At 34.1% G+C, this 23,255-nt stretch overlaps 1 protein-coding gene across 1 annotated transcript in view; it reads left to right on the forward strand.

Moving 5' to 3' along the window:
• The window catches only part of LOC142235743 (FH2 domain-containing protein 1-like), a 96,217-nt gene that overhangs the window by 42,211 nt on the left and 30,751 nt on the right, over positions 1-23,255 (forward strand). The window contains exons 2-3 of the mRNA XM_075307001.1: positions 3,624-3,777; positions 3,842-4,620. Coding sequence (XP_075163116.1) covers positions 3,624-3,777; positions 3,842-4,620 — 933 coding nt within the window. The remainder of the gene's footprint in view (positions 1-3,623; positions 3,778-3,841; positions 4,621-23,255) is intronic.

Raw genomic sequence — 23,255 nt, forward strand, 5'->3', positions numbered from 1 at the left:
CCCTTATGCGTTATGAACGTTGTTATATCACGGCAAGACTCATGAAGTTCCAGCTGGTGATATGCCCACTTGAGATCTAGTCTCGAAAATAATTTTGCCCCTCTTAATTTTGTCATGAAGACTTCGAATGTAGGTAAAGGATAGTTTTCACGAAGTACTGCTTTGTTCGCCCTGCGCATGTCGACGCACAACCGAATGTCAGCCCTTCAACACCGGGACTATGGGAGATATCCATGGGCTCGGGCCTGACACCGCTTCGATGATATCTCGTTTCAATGCTTCTTCCAGTTTGTGTTCTATCTTTTCTTCTAAGGCAACAGGTATACGCCGTAAAGGCTGCTGTATTGGGCTCACGTTGCGATCTATAGCTAGTTTAATACTTACATTTTTCATTTTGGGAAAAGGGGGTTCACTCTAATTTTCCGTTCTGTTTGTATCTAAACCCAACTTTAACACCTTCAGCTGAATCGCAGTATCACGCCCTACACACAAAAAATTTTTTTTATTTCAATCACGAAAATCACGGATTCAATCATTTTTTTAATTGAAATGTCTTCAATCACGAAAATGATAGTATCAATCACCCATTTTGATAGAAAACCAACACGATTTTCAATTAAAAATTTAATTGACTTTTGTCACGGAATCAATTAATTGTGTGATTGAATCAATTAAAAACGTGATCGATTTTTAACATAAAACTCAATGATGGTATTGCAAATGGGCCATATCGGTCCACTTTTTCGTATAGCCCCCATATAAACGGACCCCCAAATTTGGCTTGCGAGGCCTCTAAGAGAAGCAAATTTCATCCGATCCGGCTGAAATTTGGTACATTGTGTTCGTATATGGTCTCTAACAACCATGCAAAAATTAGTCCATATCGGTCCATAATTATATATAGCCCCCATATAAACCGATCACCAGATTTGACCTCCGGAGCACCTTGGAAGAGCAAAATGCTTCCCATTCGGTTGAAATTTGGTACGTGATGTTAGTATAGGGTATCCAACAACCATGCAGGAATTGGTTCCTATCAGTCCATAATAATATATAGCTCCCATATAAACCGTTCCCCAGATTTGACTTCCGTTGCCTTTTGGAGAAGCAAAATTCATCCGATCTGGTTGAAATTTGGTACGTGGTGGTAGCATATGATATTTAACAACCATGTGAGTTGAAATTTGTGGATGACAGTCTTTCGTAGATGTTTCTACGCAATCCATGGTGGAGGGTACATAAGATTCGGCCTGGCCGAACTTACGGCCTTATATACTTGTTTTTTTTTTTTCAAACCTTTACCACGTGGCCATTTGTTGTTGCACACTTTATTTATTTCAACCCTTTGCTATGATTTGTTGTTGCGTTCAAAATATTTATGCACACATTTTGAATGCAGCAGACAGAATGTCGCCAATCATGTTTTTCAATTTACGCGAAAAACAAAAACCCAACCGTTCGTTACGAGTTACTTCCACAGACTGATCTCTCCATCATACATTGTTGAATAAATACCCATTCTCGTGTTCTCTTTTCGCTCTTTCCATTGCTCAAAATTATTCAATTTCAATCACAAAGGTGATTAGATCAATCAGATGTGTACTTGGAAACGGAAAAATTTTCAATCACGTTTGTAATTGAAAATTATTTCCGAATTGATTAACAAATTGATTGAATCAATTAATATTTTAATTGGAAAAGTAACAAATATCAATCATTTTTTTAATTGGTTTTTATGCGGATTTGATTAAATAATTAATTGAATCAATTAACATATTAACTGATTCCGTTTCCAAATTCAATTAAGTGTTTAATTGAAAAAATGTTGGTGATAATTTCTTGTGTGTAGCAGAGACTGATTGCCGTTCTTTATTACATAAAATGTAGCCATAATTTCCGAATTATTCTTTACTGAAGTTGGTGCCTCAAAAACCGAGACGACTTCCAGTAATTGGTCTGCCGCATACGCATTAAATTGGTTAACGGATTATCTGCGAACATTTACCAAAACTGCCTCATAATCTTGCAACTTTTGCTAGTCTTCCTGACTGAGAAGATTAAATCGCGATCCAGAATCAATAATCATTGATAATTTACATCCGCCTACCCGACATTCAATAACCTCATCCATTGACGAATTGTCATCAATTGAATGTCTTTTCCATAACTTACAGTTCGCGCTATTGATTTGCACCAATTAAATGGACATCCAGTCACAATTGAATGTCCGCCAAACTTGCGATTTGATTTGCACAATTAAATGTGTTCTACAACTCACTTGAATGTATTTATTGACACAATTTAATGTTTCGATCAATTAAATGATCACACAATTTCAGGTGTTCCGATTTAACTAGCACACCTTAGCTTCTTGCACACTCTTGCCGTCTTCACCTACGCTGGTAAAAAAAAAAAACAAAACACATACACATACACAGATAACTCGTAAATTTCATCACCCAATTTATTTTCTTCGAAAATTTTAAGTAATTCCATGTATAGAGTCCTCCCCGTTAGGAATCGCATCCTCGTCCGATTTAACTAGCACACCTTAGCTTCTTGCACACTCTTGCCGTCTTCACCTACGCTGGTAAAAAAAAAAAACAAAAAACACACACAGATAAATTGTAAATTTCCTCACCCAATTTATTTTCTTCGAAAATTTTAAGTAACTCTATGTATAGAGTCCTCCCCGTTAGGAATCGCATCCTCGTCGCCAATGTACAAACCTGTTTCTTATTCAATAAATGATATAAACACTTCTATATATCCTTTTATAATTCCTTTATTTATAAGACCGTCTCTATGCTGTCACACATACATCAGAACTAACTATCACAATCGATCAGCTGTTTCTCCACCGCTCTCTTTGTTATCTTGCGTTTGCTCTATAACAGGTCTCCACAGCTCCCATATACAGCTTTCGCCCGATTTACACTCATATGACCACAGAGGCCAATTTTTAACTCCGATTTAGTTGAAATTTTGCACAGGGAGTAGAATTAGCATGGTTGCTATGCGTGCCAAATTTGGTTGAAATCGGTTCAGATTTAGATATAGCTCCCATATATATGTTATTCTGATTTCGACAAAAATGGTCAAAATACCAACATTTTCCTTGTAAAATCGCCACTGGTTAGTCGAAAAGTTGTAAAAATGACTCTAATTTTCCTAAACTTCTAATACATATATATCGAGCGATAAACCATAAATAAACTTTTTCGAAGTTTCCTTAAAATTGCTTCAGATTTAAACGTTTCCCATATTTTTTTACTAACATTGTGTTCCACCCTAGAGCATTAGCCGACTTAAATTTTGAGTCTTTAGATTTTGTAGAAGTCTATCAAATTCTTCCAGATCGAGTGATATTTAAATGTATGTATTTGGGACAAAACTTTATATATAGCCCCCCAACACAATTGACGGATGTGATTTGGTATCGAAAATTTAGATCTACAAAGTGGTGCAGGGTATAATATAGTCGGCACCGCGCGACTTTAGACTTTCCTTACTTGTTATTGTTAAATTTATTTTTACATACAAACAAAATAATAGTGATTTATTATTATCAATCTACAATCAGCAAAGTTAAGACAATCTACTTCACAATATTTCTCCTACAGACAACTTTCTGAAAATATCGGTGATTTTGTTGTACAGTTTGATGTTCAAAATGAAAGTCTATCATCAATGGAATCTGAGAGTTTATGTTCACAAAAGTGTAACAACATCAATTGCAATTCTCATGCTGATATAACGCAAACAATTTTAAAGCAGGTATGTGATATGACATTCAATTCATTTCACCCATTCCTATGTTATATAATTCTCTCTATACAAGGTAAAAAACCCCGTACAAGCATCATCATTCCTGAATATATTGCAGCACTTACTTAGAATTGATTCAAATCATACCTCGGGTAATATTATATGGAATACAATAGAAAAATTAGTGCATAGAGCAATATTGATTGACAATCCAGATGATGCGGAGCGTATACTAAATGATGCAATTGAACCTATGACGATGACGTGCCTAAATTGTAATAGAGACGAAAATTCGAATATGCTTTTGATAGAGCCTATAAAATCTGAACAAACTAGAGAAGAAAGGCCGGAGACTGAATTTGTATCCAAAATAAATTGTACTCCTTCGATGCCAAATGCAACTCCGCCCCCAACTTCATCTCAAACATACACACCGGGAATGGCACCGCCACCAACTGTGCCGGGAATTCCACCACCAGTTATGACAACAATTCCACCACCACCACCAATTATGACGGGAATTCCACCACTACCAACTATGACGGGAACTCCTTCTCATTCAAAACTGGCTCAACAAAGCATTCCACGTCCCGTTAAAAAAATGAAAACTCTTAATTGGGACAAAATTCCTCCTTTCAAGATTCTTGGAAAACAAAATATATGGACCATAATGAGTACTAGGCAACCTAAAAGTATAGACTTTAAAGAATTGGAAGATCTATTTTGTGTACAAGCTCCCAAGGCAGATACGGTAATCACTACCGACACTATCGACGGTAAATTAAAAACCATACATCTTATTGATGGAAAGCGGAGTTTAAACATCAACATATTCCTGAAGCAATTCAAAGGGTAAACAAAGCTACAATATTCACAATTGTTTTGTATTATTTGTTATCTGATTACGTAGAAAATTACTTATGTTCAATAACTAATTTTAAGAGGTTTGATATAGATTTTTACAATTTTTTATTAAGAAGGGCTATTGTTTTTGTAATGCTTTCTTCAAACCTCCCTTGCATTTAAATTTGTTCACTTAAACTGGCATATGCCCCAAATGTTCTATAATATTTAAGCCTTCGCAGTAGGATTTAATGGAACGATAAACATTTTATGGATTGTTACAACTGTTGAATACATAGAAAAAAGTATTGTTTTCATATTGTTACGAATTTGATATTTGTACATTTAAGTTTATTCAAATTATTTTCCGTTAATTTAAAATTTCAAATTGTAACGCTCAAATTACGTCATCACATTCAAAATCATTTCTTTATTTTCTAGTACTTTCCTAAACATCTTTTGTGTTCTTAGTTTCACAATAATTGTAGTAGTCCCTTTTGTTTTGTTATTGTTGTAGTAATATGAGCACAACCCTCTGTCAGCTAAATTACGAGATAGGCAGAAACGACAAATTGATTGTTCTAGATAATTGTAGGCAAGACTATGAACAGAAACGACAAAATGATTAGATAATTGTAGGCAAGACTATGAACATAATCAGCCATTCATGTGCGACATCTGCCGGACACTAGTAGAACATTCCAGATGGCTGTAGGCAATGAAGATAACCAGTTGAATATGTGCTGTTAGATAAATTGTATCTAGATAGTTCTAGATGGTTGTAGGCCAGACTATCCAGAATTTTCGAAATCGTCAAATCAGGTCCTGGCGGAGGGAGCTGTAAAGTCAGTCGTAAGCTAAAAGTCATACAGTACACATCGTAGAGCAAATAAGTGAAAACTATCGTTAAGCAAATAAATTGTAGATTGTCGTTCTTTGAAAAGAACTGTGTTTTAATTATCGGGTTATTAAACACGCCTCAATATAAAAACGTAACAATTGGTGTCGGAAGTGAAATAACAAAAAAAATCTACAATGAAGTTTAATGAGCTTCGAGTGGAAGACTTAAAAAAGGAATTGAGCAAACTGGATCAGCCGACTACAGAAACAAAGCTCAGCTTCAAAAGCGTCTACAGGAAGAGTTCGAACGGCGCAAAATGGATATCGATACACATGAGTTTGATTATAAGGAGGACATCGTCAATGCCAGCAGTGTAGAAAATCCATCCGTGGCTTCAAGTGTTGTGGATTACACCTCAATGCTTAATGTTTTGACCAAAATCATGGAAGAGAATTTTAGAAAACTTATAGAACAAAATTCTCTAAAAATGGAAGAGAATTCTAGAAAACTGGAAGCAAATTCTCTAAAAATGGAAGAAAATTCAAGAAAGCTGCTGGAAGAAAACGGAAGCAAACTATAGAAAATTGGACGAAAATTCTAGAATTCTCCATGAGAAACTACAACAAATTTCTGAAGGTATGGAGATGCGTGTGGACGCAACGCAAGTGCGGTGGAGAACTAAGCAAGACATCTTTAGAATGGAATTAAGAGGTAGATTCCAGAAAACAAACGAAACTTTGCAACAGAAGTTGAGCGGTTGGTGTTATTGACATACCCACACACAAAAAAAAAATTTTTTATTTCAATCACGGAAATCGCGGATTCAATCATTTTTTTAATTGAAATGTCTTCAATCACGAAAATGATAGTATCAATCACCCATTTTGATTGAAAACCAACACGATTTTCGATTAAAAATTTAATTGACTTTTGTCACGGAATCAATTAATTGTGTGATTGAATCAATTAAAAACGTGATTGATTTTTAACATAAAATTCAATCACAGTTTTAATTGAATCAATTAAAATTTTAATTAATTTCGCGACAAAAATCAATCAAATATTTGATTGATTCAATTAAATAATTAATTGAAATTGGCTATAAATTTCGATCAAAAAATTTATATGTTGCGACCCCAAAATCGTATTTAGTTTTATTTAAAATTAAAGAAAATATGTATTTCTTATAAAACATATTTAATATTTTATTATTTTTTGAATTATGCAATAGACAAATAAATTTGGTTCTTGTCATTTGTGTTTTGTTCTAACATAACTTACAAATACAATTACTATCAATAACAACTATAGGGTAAAAAATAAATTATATAAATCATTATCTTCCTTATAATAATAACCACGCATTGAAATCATCTATTAAAATTTGAACCAATCAAAGACAAAAATAATGGGAAAGCAATGTAATATTTGGTATTATATTGATGATACTTTGCAAATTCTGGAAATAGAAAAAAATATAAATGGAAAATACATATTTTTATTATTTTCGGATATTTTTCATATTTTTAAATCCAAAAGAGAGAACTTTTTTACCATTACATAATTCAGTGCATTAGTTTATATATCAGATATATTGCTCTCTACTTGGGTTCAAACTGAAAAAGGCAGGTAAAACAACAATGAAATTTAATGCCAACGCCACTTCGCAACTTCAAGGTGAATCTTACAACAAACCCATACCGCTCTTGGTTTTAAGAAAACTATGAGTGAAAAAAATTTATAATTTTAAAAGATCAATACGGTACCCACTTTTTTATTGCAAACATATTCTTATATATTTGATAAAATGATGGAGTTGATGGGATTGATTGGACAATTTCACGAAATAAAATTGGTCACTAAAAGAAATGAATAAAAAATATATTATTTTAGTCCGTTTAATGTAAACAGGCTTCAATGGAAAACGGTATTCACATTTCACAATTTCTTACCTTCAATAAACGTAGATTGTTTTCCATTTTTATTACCACAAACACAGGTAATTTCAAATGCGTTCTCTCATATATTTTTTTCAAACCTTTACCACGTGGTCGTTTGTTGTTGCACACTTTATTTATTTCAACCCTTTGCTATGATTTGTTGTTGCGTTCAAAATATTTATGCACACATTTTGAATGCAGCAGACAGAATGTCGCCAATCATGTTTTTCAATTTACGCGAAAAACAAAAACCCAACCGTTCGTTACGAGTTACTTCCACAGACTGATCTCTCCATCATACATTGTTGAATAAATTCTCTTGTTCTCTTTTCGCTCTTTCCATTGCTCAAAATTATTCAATTTCAATCACAAAGGTGATTGGATCAATCACATGTGTAATTGGAAACGGAAAAAATTTGAAACACGTTTGTAATTGAAAATTTTTTCAGAATTGATTAACAAATTGATTGAATCAATTAATATTTTAATTGGAAACGTAACAAATATCAATCATTTTTTTAAATGGTTTTTATTCGGATTTGATTAAATAATTAATTGAATCAATTAACATATTAATTGAATCCGTTTCCAAATTCAATTAAGTGTTTAATTGAAAAAATGTTGGTGATAATTTTTTGTGTGCAGGAAGAGTCATCCACTTGTGGACCGCATCAAGATTGAGACCTTTGTAAATGGCATTCGAGACCCAGACATAAAATGTGCTACATATGCGTCACAAAAAGCTACATTTGTGGAAACTGTAACATTTGCCCTTGCACAAGAGACAGCGAGAGTACTAGCACGTCCTCAAGTTCATAAAGTACGCAGAGTGGAGACCGAGCAAGATGAATCAAAATCCGTGATTGAATTGGTAAAAGAGGCTCTGAGGCAGATAATGCAAGAAATGAAGCAGCAGACAAATAAATCTAGAATAAAATGCTATATAAGACTGGACATCTTTCCTGGGAATGTAAAGCGTGGCGTAAAACGTCGGGGTCAATCTCGCCATCCCCATTAAACTTCAGCAAGTGGCCAGAAGTTTATGCCATGCCAAACCAAGAGGCGAAGACGATTGTAGACGTAGTCGACAAGAACTGGATATGTCGCTACGGTGTGCCGTCCGAGATACACTCAGACCAAAGAAGAAATTTTGAATCGGCCATATTCCAAGAGATGTGTGACTCCCTTGGTATCGAGAAAACAAGAACTACGCCATTGCATCCACAGTCTGATGGCATGGTAGAAAGGTTTAATCGCACTCAGGAAGAACATCTTCGAAAGGTGTTGGATAACGGCCAACGAGACTGGGACGATCATATACCAAAATGTTTGCTGTCGTATAGATCAGCCATACATGATCCTACGTCACGAACACCGACCAAGGTCCTATTCGGAACGGAATTGAAGTTGCCCGGAGATTTGATATTCGGCGCAAACCGAATGAGCTTGCCATGGAAGAAAGCAGTAACGACATTCCAAACACATGTGGTAAAGTCCACGAATCAGTGCGAATATATATATATATATATATATATATATATATATATATATATATATATATATATATATATATATATATATATATATATATATATATATATATATATATATATATATATATATATATATATATATATATATATATATATATATATATATATATATATATATATATATATATATATATATATATATATATATATATATATATATATATATATATATATATATATATATATATATATATATATATATATATATTTATTTATTTATTTATATATATTTAATTATATTTATATATTAAGCAATGTGAGATTTGTTTATAAGAAACTTCATAATCTATATATATATATATATATATATATATATATATATATATATATATATATATATATATATATATATATATATATATATATATATATATATATATATATATATATATATATATATATATATATATATATATATATATATATTTATTTATTTATTTATTTATATATATTTAATTATATTTATATATTAAGCAATGTGAGATTTGTTTATAAGAAACTTCATAATCACTAATGAATATCGGATCCATAATACGATTAAGCGAAATATGAAAACCATTAACTCTTAATTAAATTTTATAATTTTTTTTTTTTAAATTTTACTTTTTGCCGGACGTGGATTCGAACAGCGGACCACACAGTTTGTAAGCCAGCACATTATCCACTAGGCTACGTAGCTGTTATGGTCATCAAGAGATAATTATCGTTATAAGTTATATTTATATAAGTTAACAACAATTTTATTCTTTTAACTTTTGCAAACATTGCATTCAGTCAATTTATTGAACAAAAGGTAAATGACATTCAAATAAGTCATTTCTCATATTGCAACATAAACCATTCACAAAAGGTAAATGACATTTAAGTCACTTCTCATATTGCAACATAAACCATTCTCACTTATTGGCATTTTGTTAAATAGAACTTAAAAAAAGAAATGTTAGCGTAAGTGAACTTGTTAATAAGCTCATGTTTTCTTATTGCCAAATAGAATTCAAAAAGAAATGTTAACGTAAGTGAAATTGTTAATAAGCTCATGTTTTCTTATTGCCAAATAGAATTCAAAAAGAAATGTTAACGTAAGTGAAATTGTTAATTTATAAGCTTAATATCATTAATAAAGTTTCAGTCGTAGTCAAGCACTCGAAATGATAGTTTTATTTTAAAATAAACTAACTGGCGCCCAACAAAATATTTAAAAGACACTCAAGTAGTGCATCATTTTAAATAAAAAGAACACTAAAATAGTGAAAAATCTTTAAGATAAAAAATATTAAAAGACACCCAAGTAGTGTATGATTTTAAATAAAAAGAACACTAAAATAGTGAAAAATCTTTAAGATAAAAAATATTAAAAGACACTCAAGTAGTGTATCATTTTTAAATAACAAGAACACTAAAATAGTGAAAAATCTTTAAGATAAAAAATATTCAAAGACACTTAAGTGTATCACTTTAAAAAAATCACTAAAGTAGTGAGAAAAGTAACACTCAAGAAGTGTATCATTGGTGCAAACTCTTAAACTAAACATTAAAACAGTAAAAAAGGACACTGAAGCAGTAAAAAATAGTGAACTGGTAATTCATTTATGCAAACTCTTAAACTAAACACTAAAATAGTAAAAAAGGATACTAAAGCAATTAATAGTGAACTGAATACCTGCCAAGAACAAAAAGGGAAACCGTGTCACCAGATTGAAAACGCAAAAGGATAAAATCTACATAAAGGAAGATCTACCCCCAAGATGAAATCAGCTATAATTTGGTTGTGAGTTTTTAGTTACTTTATTTTAAGATATTATAAGTATTTGATTTTTTTTCTCCATATGATTAATTATACTTGAATCCTAAAAATCATTAATAACAATAAAAAGAAACAAAAAAAAAATTTACAAAATATTATAACCTTGACCTTTGAATTTAAACACGAAATTGTAAAACGAATCATATTTTCAAATTCCTTACTAAACTATAAATATCTTGATAAAATGTCAAATCCAAATAATCTAATCCGCCCTCCAATATTAACTCCTCCCAATAATCAACCCAACAATCCTAACATCCCACCTATCAATCATAATGCTCGATCTGAGGCAGATATCATTAATGTAGTAACTAGAATTTGTAGGGAGCAATGCAGAAATGTAGTAGAGAATATGTTAAATCCCAATGCGGATATTTCAGGGATAGATCAAGGTATAGACGAACGATATAGAGAGAACCTTACGGATTTAGACAAGGTTCCCGATATAGTTCGCTGCCTGAGGGAATTCTCCGGCAATCACACAGAATTTAGCTCTTGGAAGAAGAGTGTGGAACGGGTTTTAAACCTGTACGAATCAACGAGAGGTACTCCGAAATATTTTGCAATCCTGAATGTTATCAGAAATAAAATAATTGGGGCGGCCGATGCTGCTCTCGAATCTTACAATACTCCCTTGAACTGGGAATCTATTTCGCGCTGTCTAGCATTGCATTATGCTGATAAACGTGATCTTGGTACCTTAGAGTACCAAATGACCACTCTTATTCAGGGTAATAACACAGTTCAAGATTTCTATCAGGACGTTTACACCCACCTTTCTCTAATAATAAATAATATTTCGTGTATGACTATTGGTAAAGAAGCCATGGATATTCTAATCCAAACCTAAAGGGATAAAGCTTTGGATACTTTCATTCGTGGACTAAGAGGCGACCTCGCAAAATTGTTATGCATTCGGGAGCCAACAACTCTCCCACAGGCACTCCATCTGTGTCTAAAAATGCAAAACCAAAACTTCCGTACAGAACACGCCTATGGTAAAAATACCAAACTCCCACAACACCCAAAAACCAATCAAAATTTTAGACCCCAAGTCTCCCACAGAACTCATGATGCATTTCCTCAAGTAACATCTGTACCCCTTAGAACTCAAAACATTTACCAACAGCATCAACCCCAATACTTTAACAATAATTCCCAACCCTTACAATACTTCAATCGGAACCGACAATTCCCGACCCAAATTCAGCGATATCAGAATATCAATCCAAACCACAATAACCCACCACCACGTCCACTCGCTCCGAAACCTCAACCAAAGCCTGTTCCTATGGAAATAGACCAATCAATGCAGTCACGTGCTGTTAACTACATGAATAGGCCAAGACAAAATAATGATTTCACAGGGAAAAGACCACCAGAACAAACATACCAACAACCCCAAAAATTCCAACGAAATTTCCACATAGAAAGTACTGACCAGGAAATAAACGGTCAAGTTCACGCTAACGAGGATGAATTATACTACCAACAAGCAATGACTTATGGTATCGAAAATAATCTCCAAGATTTTCCAGAATATGTCGAAAATGTGGATAGTCGGTATGATGAGGAGAGCTCAACTGATATTCTCGAAGCAGCTGACATTAATTTTTTAGATTAGAAAGCTCGTCTTTGCCATATTTTGAAGTTAAGACGAGCTCTGGTGAGGTCCTAAGAATCTTAGTGGATACAGGATCTAATTAAAATTATATACAGAATTCCCTAGTAAAATCAAGTCACCCAAACAAAGTAAAATTCTACGCAAAATCCGTTGGAGGCAAAACTGCTATAACCCACCATACATTTCTAAATCTCTTCGGTTTGAAGCAAATTAACATTAAATTCTTTTTACTACCTGTTTTAACATCGTTTCATGCGATACTGGGAAACGATACTCTGAAGAGCCTATCAGCAGTTATCTACACTGCAGAAAATTATATGACCATAGGAGACAACATAAAAATACGGTTAAAGCAACAGGTTTCACAATCAATTAATAACATACAAATAAGATCTGATCATATGACTAAGGAACAAGAGTCCAAAATTAATCAAATAATCCAGAAATATCCTAATCTGTTCTCCGAACCAAATGAATCGCTTACGTATACAACATCAGTCAAAGGCGAAATAAGAACCAATACCGATAACCCTATTTACTCCATATGCTATCCATATCCCATGCATTTAAAAGATGAAGTCGAACGCCAAATAAAAGAACTATTGACTCAGGGCATTATTAGACCCTCAAAATCACCATACAACTCACCTGTATGGATCGTACCGAAAAAAATGGATGCTTCAGGGGTAAAGAAATTTAGAGTAGTTATTGACTACAGAAAACTCAATATGGTCACAGTCCCCGACAGATATCCTATTCATGAGATTAATGAAGTTCTTTCTCAATTGGGTCAGAATAAATTATTTTCTGTAATAGATTTAAAAAGCGGATTCCATCAAATCCCTCTTAAAGAAAGTGATATGGAGAAAACCGCATTCTCGGTTAATAACGGGAAGTACGAGTTTACGCGACTCCCGTTCGGTCTTAGAAATGCCCCTTCAATTTTTCAAAGGGCCTTGGATGATATATTGCGCGAACACATCGGGAAGATCTGCTATGTCTATATAGATGACATCATCATATTTGGTAAGGACGAACAGACACATATTGAAAATCTCGAAAAGGTTTTTCACACATTAGAGTTGTCCAACATGAAAGTTCAACTAGACAAGTGTGAATTTCTCAAAACAGAGGTAGAATTTCTGGGCTTCTTGATTTCAGACAAAGGAATACGAGCAAATCCAAAAAAAGTGGAAACGATTAATAAATTCCCAATCCCTGAAACAATAAAGGATTTGAGATCGTTTCTAGGTATGTCCGGGTTTTACCGACGCTTTATAAAGGATTATGCCAAATTGGCAAAACCCTTAACCGTGCTTTTAAGAGGGGAGGAGGGACAAATGTCCAAAAACATGTCCAGCAAGGTGAAGATCAAAATGAGCAATGACGCATTAAATGCGTTTGACAAAATTAAAAAAACGTTAGTATCAGAAGATGTTATACTAACCTACCCCAATTTCGAGAAAGAGTTCCACCTCACCACGGACGCATCAAACTACGCAATCGGCGCGGTATTGGAACAAGATGGTAGACCTATTACTTTTATTTCCAGAACACTGAACAAAGCGGAAGAGCATTACGCAACAAACGAAAAAGAAATGCTCGCGATTATCTGGGCAATCAAAACGCTGAGGAATTATCTTTATGGTTCCGCGAAAATTAAAATTTTTACGGATCACCAACCTCTTACATACGTACTATCAAACAAGAATTCGAACGGCAGGCTTAAAAGATGGAAAGCGTCTCTGGAGGAATATAATTACGAACTTCTCTATAAACCAGGCAAAACTAACGTTGTTGCAGATGCATTATCTAGACCCCCTCAACAAGTATTTCAGATAAACTCAATAATTGCTACACAACATAGTGTTCAGAGCTCACCTAATAACCTCATCCAATTTACTGACGCACCAATAAACGTCTTTAAGAACCAGATAATAATAGAACAACATGAAAAACCGTCATACGAATTCCAGATCGTGTTTCCAACATACCATCGTCATATTATTTTGGAACCTAATTTCACCGAAGAACGACTTAATGAAATTTTAAGTAAATTCTTAAACCCCTCAGTAACAAATTGCATAAAGACTACTGACCAAATACTTGGCAAGATACAAGAAATATACTCCACAAACTTCTTCAAATTTAAAATTTTCTACACAAGAAAAATGGTAGCGGATATCATTGATGAACCGGATCAAGAGGCAGAGGTAATAAACGAACATATTAGGGCACATAGAAATGCTTTTGAAAATAAAATTCAACTTCTCGAACGATGTTACTTCCCTCAGATGACAGCTAAAATAAAGAAGGTGACCAAACTATGCAAAATATGTAAAGAAAATAAATATGATCGACACCCAAATAACATAAATCTTCAAGAGACACCAATTCCACAATACCCGGGACAGATCGTTCACATTGATATTTACATTACAGAGAGGACGTCCATCTTGACAGGAATTGATAAACTTACGAAATATGCCCATGCGAGAATATTGAAATCAAGGGCAACAGAGGATATTAGACAACCACTTAGGGAAATGCTTCTAAACTTTGGAATGCCCGAAATTGTTGTCATGGACAATGAAAAATCTTTCAATTCGAAATCCATAATATTCATGATGGAGAATGAATTCAATGTAAAAGTTTTTAGGATTCCACCTTATGCTAGTACTGTAAACGGTCAAATAGAAAGATTTCACTCAACCCTCTCCGAAATTATGAGATGCCTTAAGTCGGAAGGAACGCAACTTAATTTATCTGAACTTTTGGACAAATCCATCTTCGAATACAATAATACCGTTCATTCATCCCTAAGAAGAAAGCCAACCGATGTATTTTTTGGTAAAAAGTCCCATGGTAATCCTAAACAACGCGAAAATGAGATAGCGAAGATAGTCAAAACTATTAAGGATAAACAAATAGCTGATCTGAATTACCATAATCGTGGAAGAAGTGCCCCGAAAGAGTATAAAGTAGGAGAAACAATATTCGTTAAGGTTAATAAAAGATTGGGGACTAAACTTTCTAAAAATTATAGACAAGAAATAGTTAAAGAAAATAGACATACCACTGTATTGACAAATAGTGGAAAAATTATTCATAAAAATAATATCCGTAACTAATAGAATATAATCCTCTAAAATTCTTTTCCTTTTGGCATTGCGTTATCATCTTTTGCTTATAGCGAAGTAAAGATACTAGATTACACCAATTCACGAGTGGTAGCTATCGATACTGGATCTGCTAGAATTCAGTCTGGCACGGTGAAACTAGTGCATGTTGTTGATATTGATAAATATGAAAAGGTAGTCAACGATATACAGACCATCATCTACTCAAATGTGGGCAATTCCCATTCCCTTTATCCCTTCCTTTCCTATGATATAGAACAACTACAGATACATATTAGTAACTTAAAACCGAGAAACAAGAGATCCTTGGGTTTTATTGGATCAGCATGGAAATGGATCGCAGGTAATCCAGATCATGCTGATTTTGAAATCATTGAACAAAAAATGAATAATGTATTACAAAATAACAATAGACAGGTTATAATCAATAGAATGTCGTTAGAAAAATTAAATGAATTAACTTCACAAACAAATAAAATACTTAAATCAGTGAAAAACGAAGAAATAAAAAATTCTCTAATAGACCAATTAAAATACAAATTACAAATTATTAAAACCGAAATTTCAAACCTAAAATACGCTATAGATTGGGCAAAGGCAGGGGTCATTAATTCGTTCATATTATCCAAATATGAAATGGATATGATCAAAACCTTAGCTGATAAAGAAAATATAACTTATTTAAATATCGAAGAATCTCTTGATTTCGGTGAGATAAGAATAGCCTCTAATGTTAACTCTTTAATTTATATTATAAATATTCCTACAACCTATAATGAATCATGTAATAAAATAAGAATAAAACCTGTAAAAACCAACAAAATTGCCATTAAGATCGAATTTGACGAAATCCTGATTTGCGATAAAAAAACGTTCGGTATTAAGAATAAATGCCAAAACTGCAATGAATTGACCATATGCAAAGACAACAACATAGAAGATATTAGTGATTCTGAATGTATCCCTAGGCTTATACGCAGTAAACCCTCAAATTGTTCCATGGTAAATAATCTCCATATTGATACTATAGAAGAAATTATTCCCGGCACTCTTCTACTAAACAAATTTAACGGTACAATTTTAGTGGGTCAAGAATCATATGACCTTAAAGGTACTTACCTTATTAAATTCCACAACGAAACGTTGAGAGTAAATGGTAAAACTTTCTCATTTTCAGAAATCTCCTTTTCTAATCCATTACCTGCCATTGTGCAACCAATAGTAGGAAACCCGTATGTAGAGGAGACTCTTACATTGGAATTAATAAGAGAAATGAATGCTAATAATACAGAGCCCATAGAACTTTTGAATATCGAAAATAGACTAAATTATGTCATAAATTACATTTTAGTGATCTCTGCGATTATCATGATATTATTGATCTGTATAAATGGGAAACGTAATTATAAGAAAGATCAGATATCTACTAGAATCAATGTAGACACTTCACGACCATCACAGAATGTAACTCTCAGTCAAAATGATTCCAACAATTATCCAATTGCAAAAATTACTCAGATACCATACTTTTGATTGTGGACAATCAATCTAAAGGGGGAAGAGTTAACAACAATTTTATTCTTTTAACTTTTGCAAACATTGCATTCAGTCAATTTATTGAACAAAAGGTAAATGACATTCAAATAAGTCACTTCTCATATTGCAACATAAACCATTCACAAAAGGTAAATGACATTTAAGTCACTTCTCATATTGCAACATAAACCATTCTCACTTATTGGCATTTTGTTAAATAGAACTTAAAACAAGTATATACGGCCGTAAGTTCGGCCAGGCCGAAGCTTATGTACCCTCCATCATGGATTGCGTAGAAACTTCTTCTAAACACTGCCATCCACAATCGAATTACTTAAGTTGCTGTAACGCTTGCCGATGGCAAGGTATCTTAAAACCTCCTAACACCATCTTCTAAATTGTATGTAAGTCCATATGTGGTATATATTAAATCAAAAAAAATCGATCCAATACGTATATAATTCAGTTTGACAAAGTAGACATAAAATTTTGACAAAATTTTCTCTAGAAATAAAATTTTGACAAAATTTTCTATAGAAATAAAATTTTGACAAAATTTTCTATAGAAATAAAATTTTGACAAAATTTTCTATAGAAATAAAATTTTGGTAGACTATTTTTGGCTCTAGTGGCAACCATGATTATGACCCGATATGGACCAATTTTTGTGTGATTGGACCAATTTTGGTATGGTTGTTAGCGACCATATACTAACACCACGTTCCTAATTTGACCCGGATCGGATTAATTTTGCTCCTCCAACAGGCTCCGGAGGTCAAATCTGGAGAACGTTTTATATGGGGGCTATATATAATTATGGACCGATATGGACCAATTCTGGCACGCTTGTTAAAGATCATATACTAACACCATGTTCCAACATACAACCGGATTGGATGAAATTTGCTTCTCTTGGAGACTTCGCAAGCCAAATCTGGGGATCGGTTTATATGGGGGCTATATATAATTATGGACCGATGTGGACCAATTTTTGCATGATTGTTAGAGACCATATACCAACACCATGTACCAAATTTCAACCGGATCGGATGAAATATGCTTCTCTTAGAGGCTCCACAAGCCATATCTGGGGATCGGTTTATATGGGGGCTATATATAATTATGGACCGATGTGGACCAATTTTTGCATGGTTGTTAGAGACCATATACTAACACCATGTACCAAATTTCAGCCGTATCGGATGAAATTTGCTTCTCTTTTAGGCTCCGCAAGCCAAATCTGGGGATCGGTTTATATGGGGGCTATATATAATTATGGACCGATGTGGACCAATTTTTGCATGGTTGTTATAGACCATATACCAACACCATGTACCAAATTTCAGCCGGATCGGATGAAATATGCTTCTGTTAGAGGCTCCACAAGCCAAATCTGAGGGTCCCTTTATATGGGGGCTATACGTAAAAGTGGACCGATATGGCCCATTTTCAATACCATCCGACCTACATCGATAACAACTACTTGTGCCAAGTTTCAAGTCGATAGCTTGTTTCGTTCGGAAGTTAGCGTGATTTAAACAGACGGACGGACGGACGGACGGACGGACGGACATGCTTAGATCGACTCAGAATTTCACCACGACCCAGAATATATATACTTTATGGGGTCTTAGAGCAATATTTCGATGTGTTACAAACGGAATGACAAAGTTAATATACCCCCATCCTATGATGGAGGGTATAAAAATAACAACCAATAAGAATTATTCAATGAGGAATTATTCAAAATTCAACTTAAAAGATTGTAACATCAAAGTTACTAAGTCAATGCTGTCCATTGTTGCCGGGAATAAATTTTAGAGTGTATAATTAAAATTCGTTAATTTTTCTTATTTATTTTGCATTTCTTGTTAGTATTTTAATCATTTTTTATACCCACCACAATATAATGGTGATGGGGGTATAATAAGTTTGTCATTCCGTTTGTAACACATCGAAATATCGATTTCCGACTATATAAAGTATATATATACTTGATCAGGGGGAAAATCTACGACCATATAACCATGTCCGTTTGTGTGTCTGTCTGTTGTAATCACGCTACAGTCTTCAATAATGAAGCAATCGTGCTGAAATTTTGCAAAAACTCGTCTTTTGTCTGCAGGCAGGTCAAGTTCGAAGATGGGCTATCGCCTGAAATTCGAAATCTAGGGGATTTTTCGGACAATAAATAGGCGTTCCGAATATATTGTCTATCGGTACAGATTTGTATATATCTTATTATATACATAAACCCGCCCTCCGATTTGCGGTCTCGATTCTGTTGGGGTTTCAGAACCACAATAAGGTCTGCTGAATTTGGTGTATATCGGTGCGCGTTTTTGGCATAGGGCTTATATAAACTGTAATGTTTGGTAAGGTCGATTTCAATTCGCACTAATTATGAAAATTGCTTGAAAGTGAATGTAAAATTTCAAGGCGTTTATGATTCCTCTAGAACTCAAATAGAATTGGTTCTTATTAATCCAGAATCTGATCTACTCTCCATATGAAGAATCTTTAATTATTCCCTGCGCCAGGGAACAGGGTATTATAAGTTAGTGCATATGTTTGCAACACCCAGAAGGAGACGAGATAGACACATGGTGTCTTTGGAAAAATGCTCTGGATGGGCTCCTGAGTCGATATAGCCATATCCGTCTGTCCGTGAACACATTTTTGTAATCAAAGTCTAGGTCGCAGTTTTAGTCCAATCGACTTTAAATTTGGCACAAGTTTGTGTTTTGGCTCAGAATAAACCCCTATTGATTTTGGAAATCGGTTCAGATTTAGATATAGCTCCCATATAAATATTTCGCCCGATATGGACTTATATGGCCCAGAAGCCAGAGTTTTACCCTAATTCGCTTAAAATTTTTCACAAGAATAACAATTAGTACTATAGTCAAGTGTGCCAAATTTTATTGAAATCGGTTCAGATTTAGATGTAGCTCCCATATATATCTTTCGCCCGATATGGACTAATACGGTCCCAGAAGCCAGAGTTTTACCCCAATTTGGTTGAAATTTTGCACTAGGAGTACAATTAGTCGTGTAGTCAAGTGTGCTAAATTTGAAATCGGTTCAGATTTAGGTATATCTCCCATATATAGCTTTCGCCCGATTTACACTCATATGACCACAGTGGCCAATGTTTTACTCCGATTTAAGTGAAATTTTGCACAGGGAGTAGAATTAGCATTGTAGCAATGCGTGCCAAATTTGGTTGAAATCGGTTCAGATTTAGATATACCTCCCATATATATATTTTTCTGATCTCGACAAAAATGGTCAAAATTTTCCTTGTAAAATCACCACTGCTTAGTCGAAAAGTTTTAAAAATGACTCTAATTTTCTTAAACTTCTAATACATATATATCGAGCGATAAATCATAAATAAACTTTTGCGAAGTTTCCTTAAAATTGTCTCAGATTTAAATGTTTCCCACATTTTTTACTAATATTGTGTTCCACCCTAGTGCATTTGCCGACTTAAATGTTGAGTCTATAGATTTTGTAGATGTCTACCAAATTCTGTCCAAATCGAGTGATATTTAAATGTATGTATTTGGGACAAACCTTTATATATAGACCACAACACATTTGACGGATGTGATATGGTATCGTTACAACCCTTGTAATTCTCCCATCGAACATTTGCCATCATAACAGCTTCTCACGAAGTAAGAGCTTACAGGTAGCAATTACAGGTAGCCATATTAGGTTATTATTGTACTGCTCAGCCATCTCGTTGAGAGATTTACGGCAGTCGATTGCGGTTTACGAGTTAAGGAACACAGAATCCAAGGATTTATTGCAGGTTGACTGTCTGAGTATATATTAATGCCAACATTTTAGGGAACATTACTTCTCAGCCAATTCGCCACCTCTCTTATTGCTAATATTTCAGCCTGAAAACACTACAGTGATTAGATAATATTTTCGCTAAACGAAGTTCCAGGTCTTTAGAATATACTCTGAAACCCAATTGTCCATCCAATTTGTAGACATCAGTGCAGACATCTGTTGTCGTTTCGAGAACAATCTTTTATCGATGCTAGTTCTAAGATAAATGTCTATCATCCTCTCCTGAGTCATAAGAAGGAATGAGGATAAGCTGATTGGTCGGAAATTCTTTACACTCGGATGAGAGGCTTTTCCCGTTTTAGGTATGAAAACGACGTTTGTTTCCGTCCACTTTTCTGGAATATATGCTAAGTTTATACATCACCGTCAACAAAGGGATAATTATGTCAGTGACTGTTTGAAACTCCGACGGAGTAATTCCATCAATTCCGGGGTATTTGAATGGTCCAAAACTACCCAGCAAAAAAAAGCGTCGCCAAAAAAGTAATGGAAATGTTCTTTTTGGATCCGGAAGTGTTGTAAAATTGACGCAGAAGCGATGAATTTAACATGGGCTTGTCATAGGATGGAAGTCCTCCATTTCAACAGCCGTTGCACTGAATTTGCATCCTTTTATTAGGTGCGATCCGAATTCAATGTTTTGGATGTAAATTAAAAAATTCTGTGATATTTTGTCAAATAAATAATTATAATTTGAATGGACCTAAAATATTTTCAAAAATTCACAATTTTTTCAGATTGGATTTAGCCTTTTTTCGACAAAAATTAAATGATTTGTATTATTTTATGAATTCTTACTCTGTTTTTAAACTATTTGAAATAAAAAAAGTTAAAATTACCTATTAAAAGTATGAAAAAACCAAGTTTTAAAAAATTTAATTACAAGAACTTTCTGGGTAGTTAAATTATAGAACATCATTGGGAGTGCATCTCCTGCAAGTGCTTTTAAACTTCTGCCTTTGGAAGAACTTCCAATTTTTTTTGCTGGGTATTTAAAGCCAATTTTATTCTAGATTCCGATACAATTTCTTCGATAGGAAATGACCGCTGTTGCACCGCAAGAACATGGTTCGACAGTCTGATTTCTGGGAAAATGTCTGCCTTCCACGAAAATGTGTGTCCACTAGTACCTCCAACGTCTCCTCACTGGACGTTGTCCAATTGCCCTCCGATGTTTTACTGAAACCTGGAGCGGAGTTAGTGGATGCTAGTACCTTCCGTAGTCTGGAAGCCTCGGACGTATTCTCAATACTGCTACAGTAATCATTCCAAGAGTTATAATGAGCCCTTCTCTGTTCTCGTTTATATCCTCTCAGATTCATTTTGTAAGTACCCAATTCTTCGGAGCTCTTGTGACTTTGCTTTATTAAAGAGCTTCCTGTAGGATTTCGTCATATTACTTAACTCCGTAGACCACCATGGCGGTCGATTTTACCTCTTGGCTTTCTTCTAGGGCATGCAGCTTTCAGTGAGATGTTGAAGGCCTTGAAATCCGCTCCACGGTTTGTTCGATATCTTTGGTATCATCATATTGAAAGTATCCCTATTCCTACACATTTGGCGGAAATATGGTCATTGAAGTACGAAAAGCCAATTTTAAACTGATGTAGCGATGATCTGAGAAGCTATGTTCCCTCAAAACTTGCCACTCAGATATCTTATCATTCAGTTCCGGAGAGGCCAATGTGACGTCCATAACCTCTTGCCTATTTTTGGTGACGAAGGTTGGTGCATCTCCCTTATTGCAAACTACCTGATTAATTTGCAAAATAAACTCTATTAGCGACTCTCCCTTGCATTAATATCATTACTTCCCCAAATACTATGGTGTGCATTTGCATCACATCCCACAATGAGTTTTGTCTTTGTTTTCAGTGACCATATTATGTCCCATGTAGACCGAAGATACCCAATATTTGCATTTGGCTATCTCTAGACTGCTTTAATGAATGAAGCAGAAATAAGTTTAGTCCGTTTTTGGCAACTATACATGTTCGATTTATATCTTTACCGGTATTATGCAAAAGTTTGAAACCCGGAGTGCTTAATTCACAGATCTTATTGTTATATACATATGGTTCTTGAATAACAACTATATCTATGTCTCCTTTCATCAGGAGAACCTTTCAGGCAGCACAAGCAGCCTTACAATGGTGAAGATTTATCTGGAGGAACCGTAGAACCAACCAAATTTTCAACCACCGTCACATCAGCCGCGTCGGTTGAATCATCAAGGACTTCCTTTTCACAGATCTCGGTGAGGTTTAAGCCTGTGGAAATTTCCCGCATACGATGTTAATCAATAACTGCAGTTTTTATGTCTCTTTCGGCTTCGCAAG

This window comes from Haematobia irritans, chromosome 4 (genome assembly GCF_050003625.1).
Source record: "Haematobia irritans isolate KBUSLIRL chromosome 4, ASM5000362v1, whole genome shotgun sequence".
NCBI classification, from domain to species: Eukaryota; Metazoa; Arthropoda; class Insecta; order Diptera; family Muscidae; genus Haematobia; species Haematobia irritans.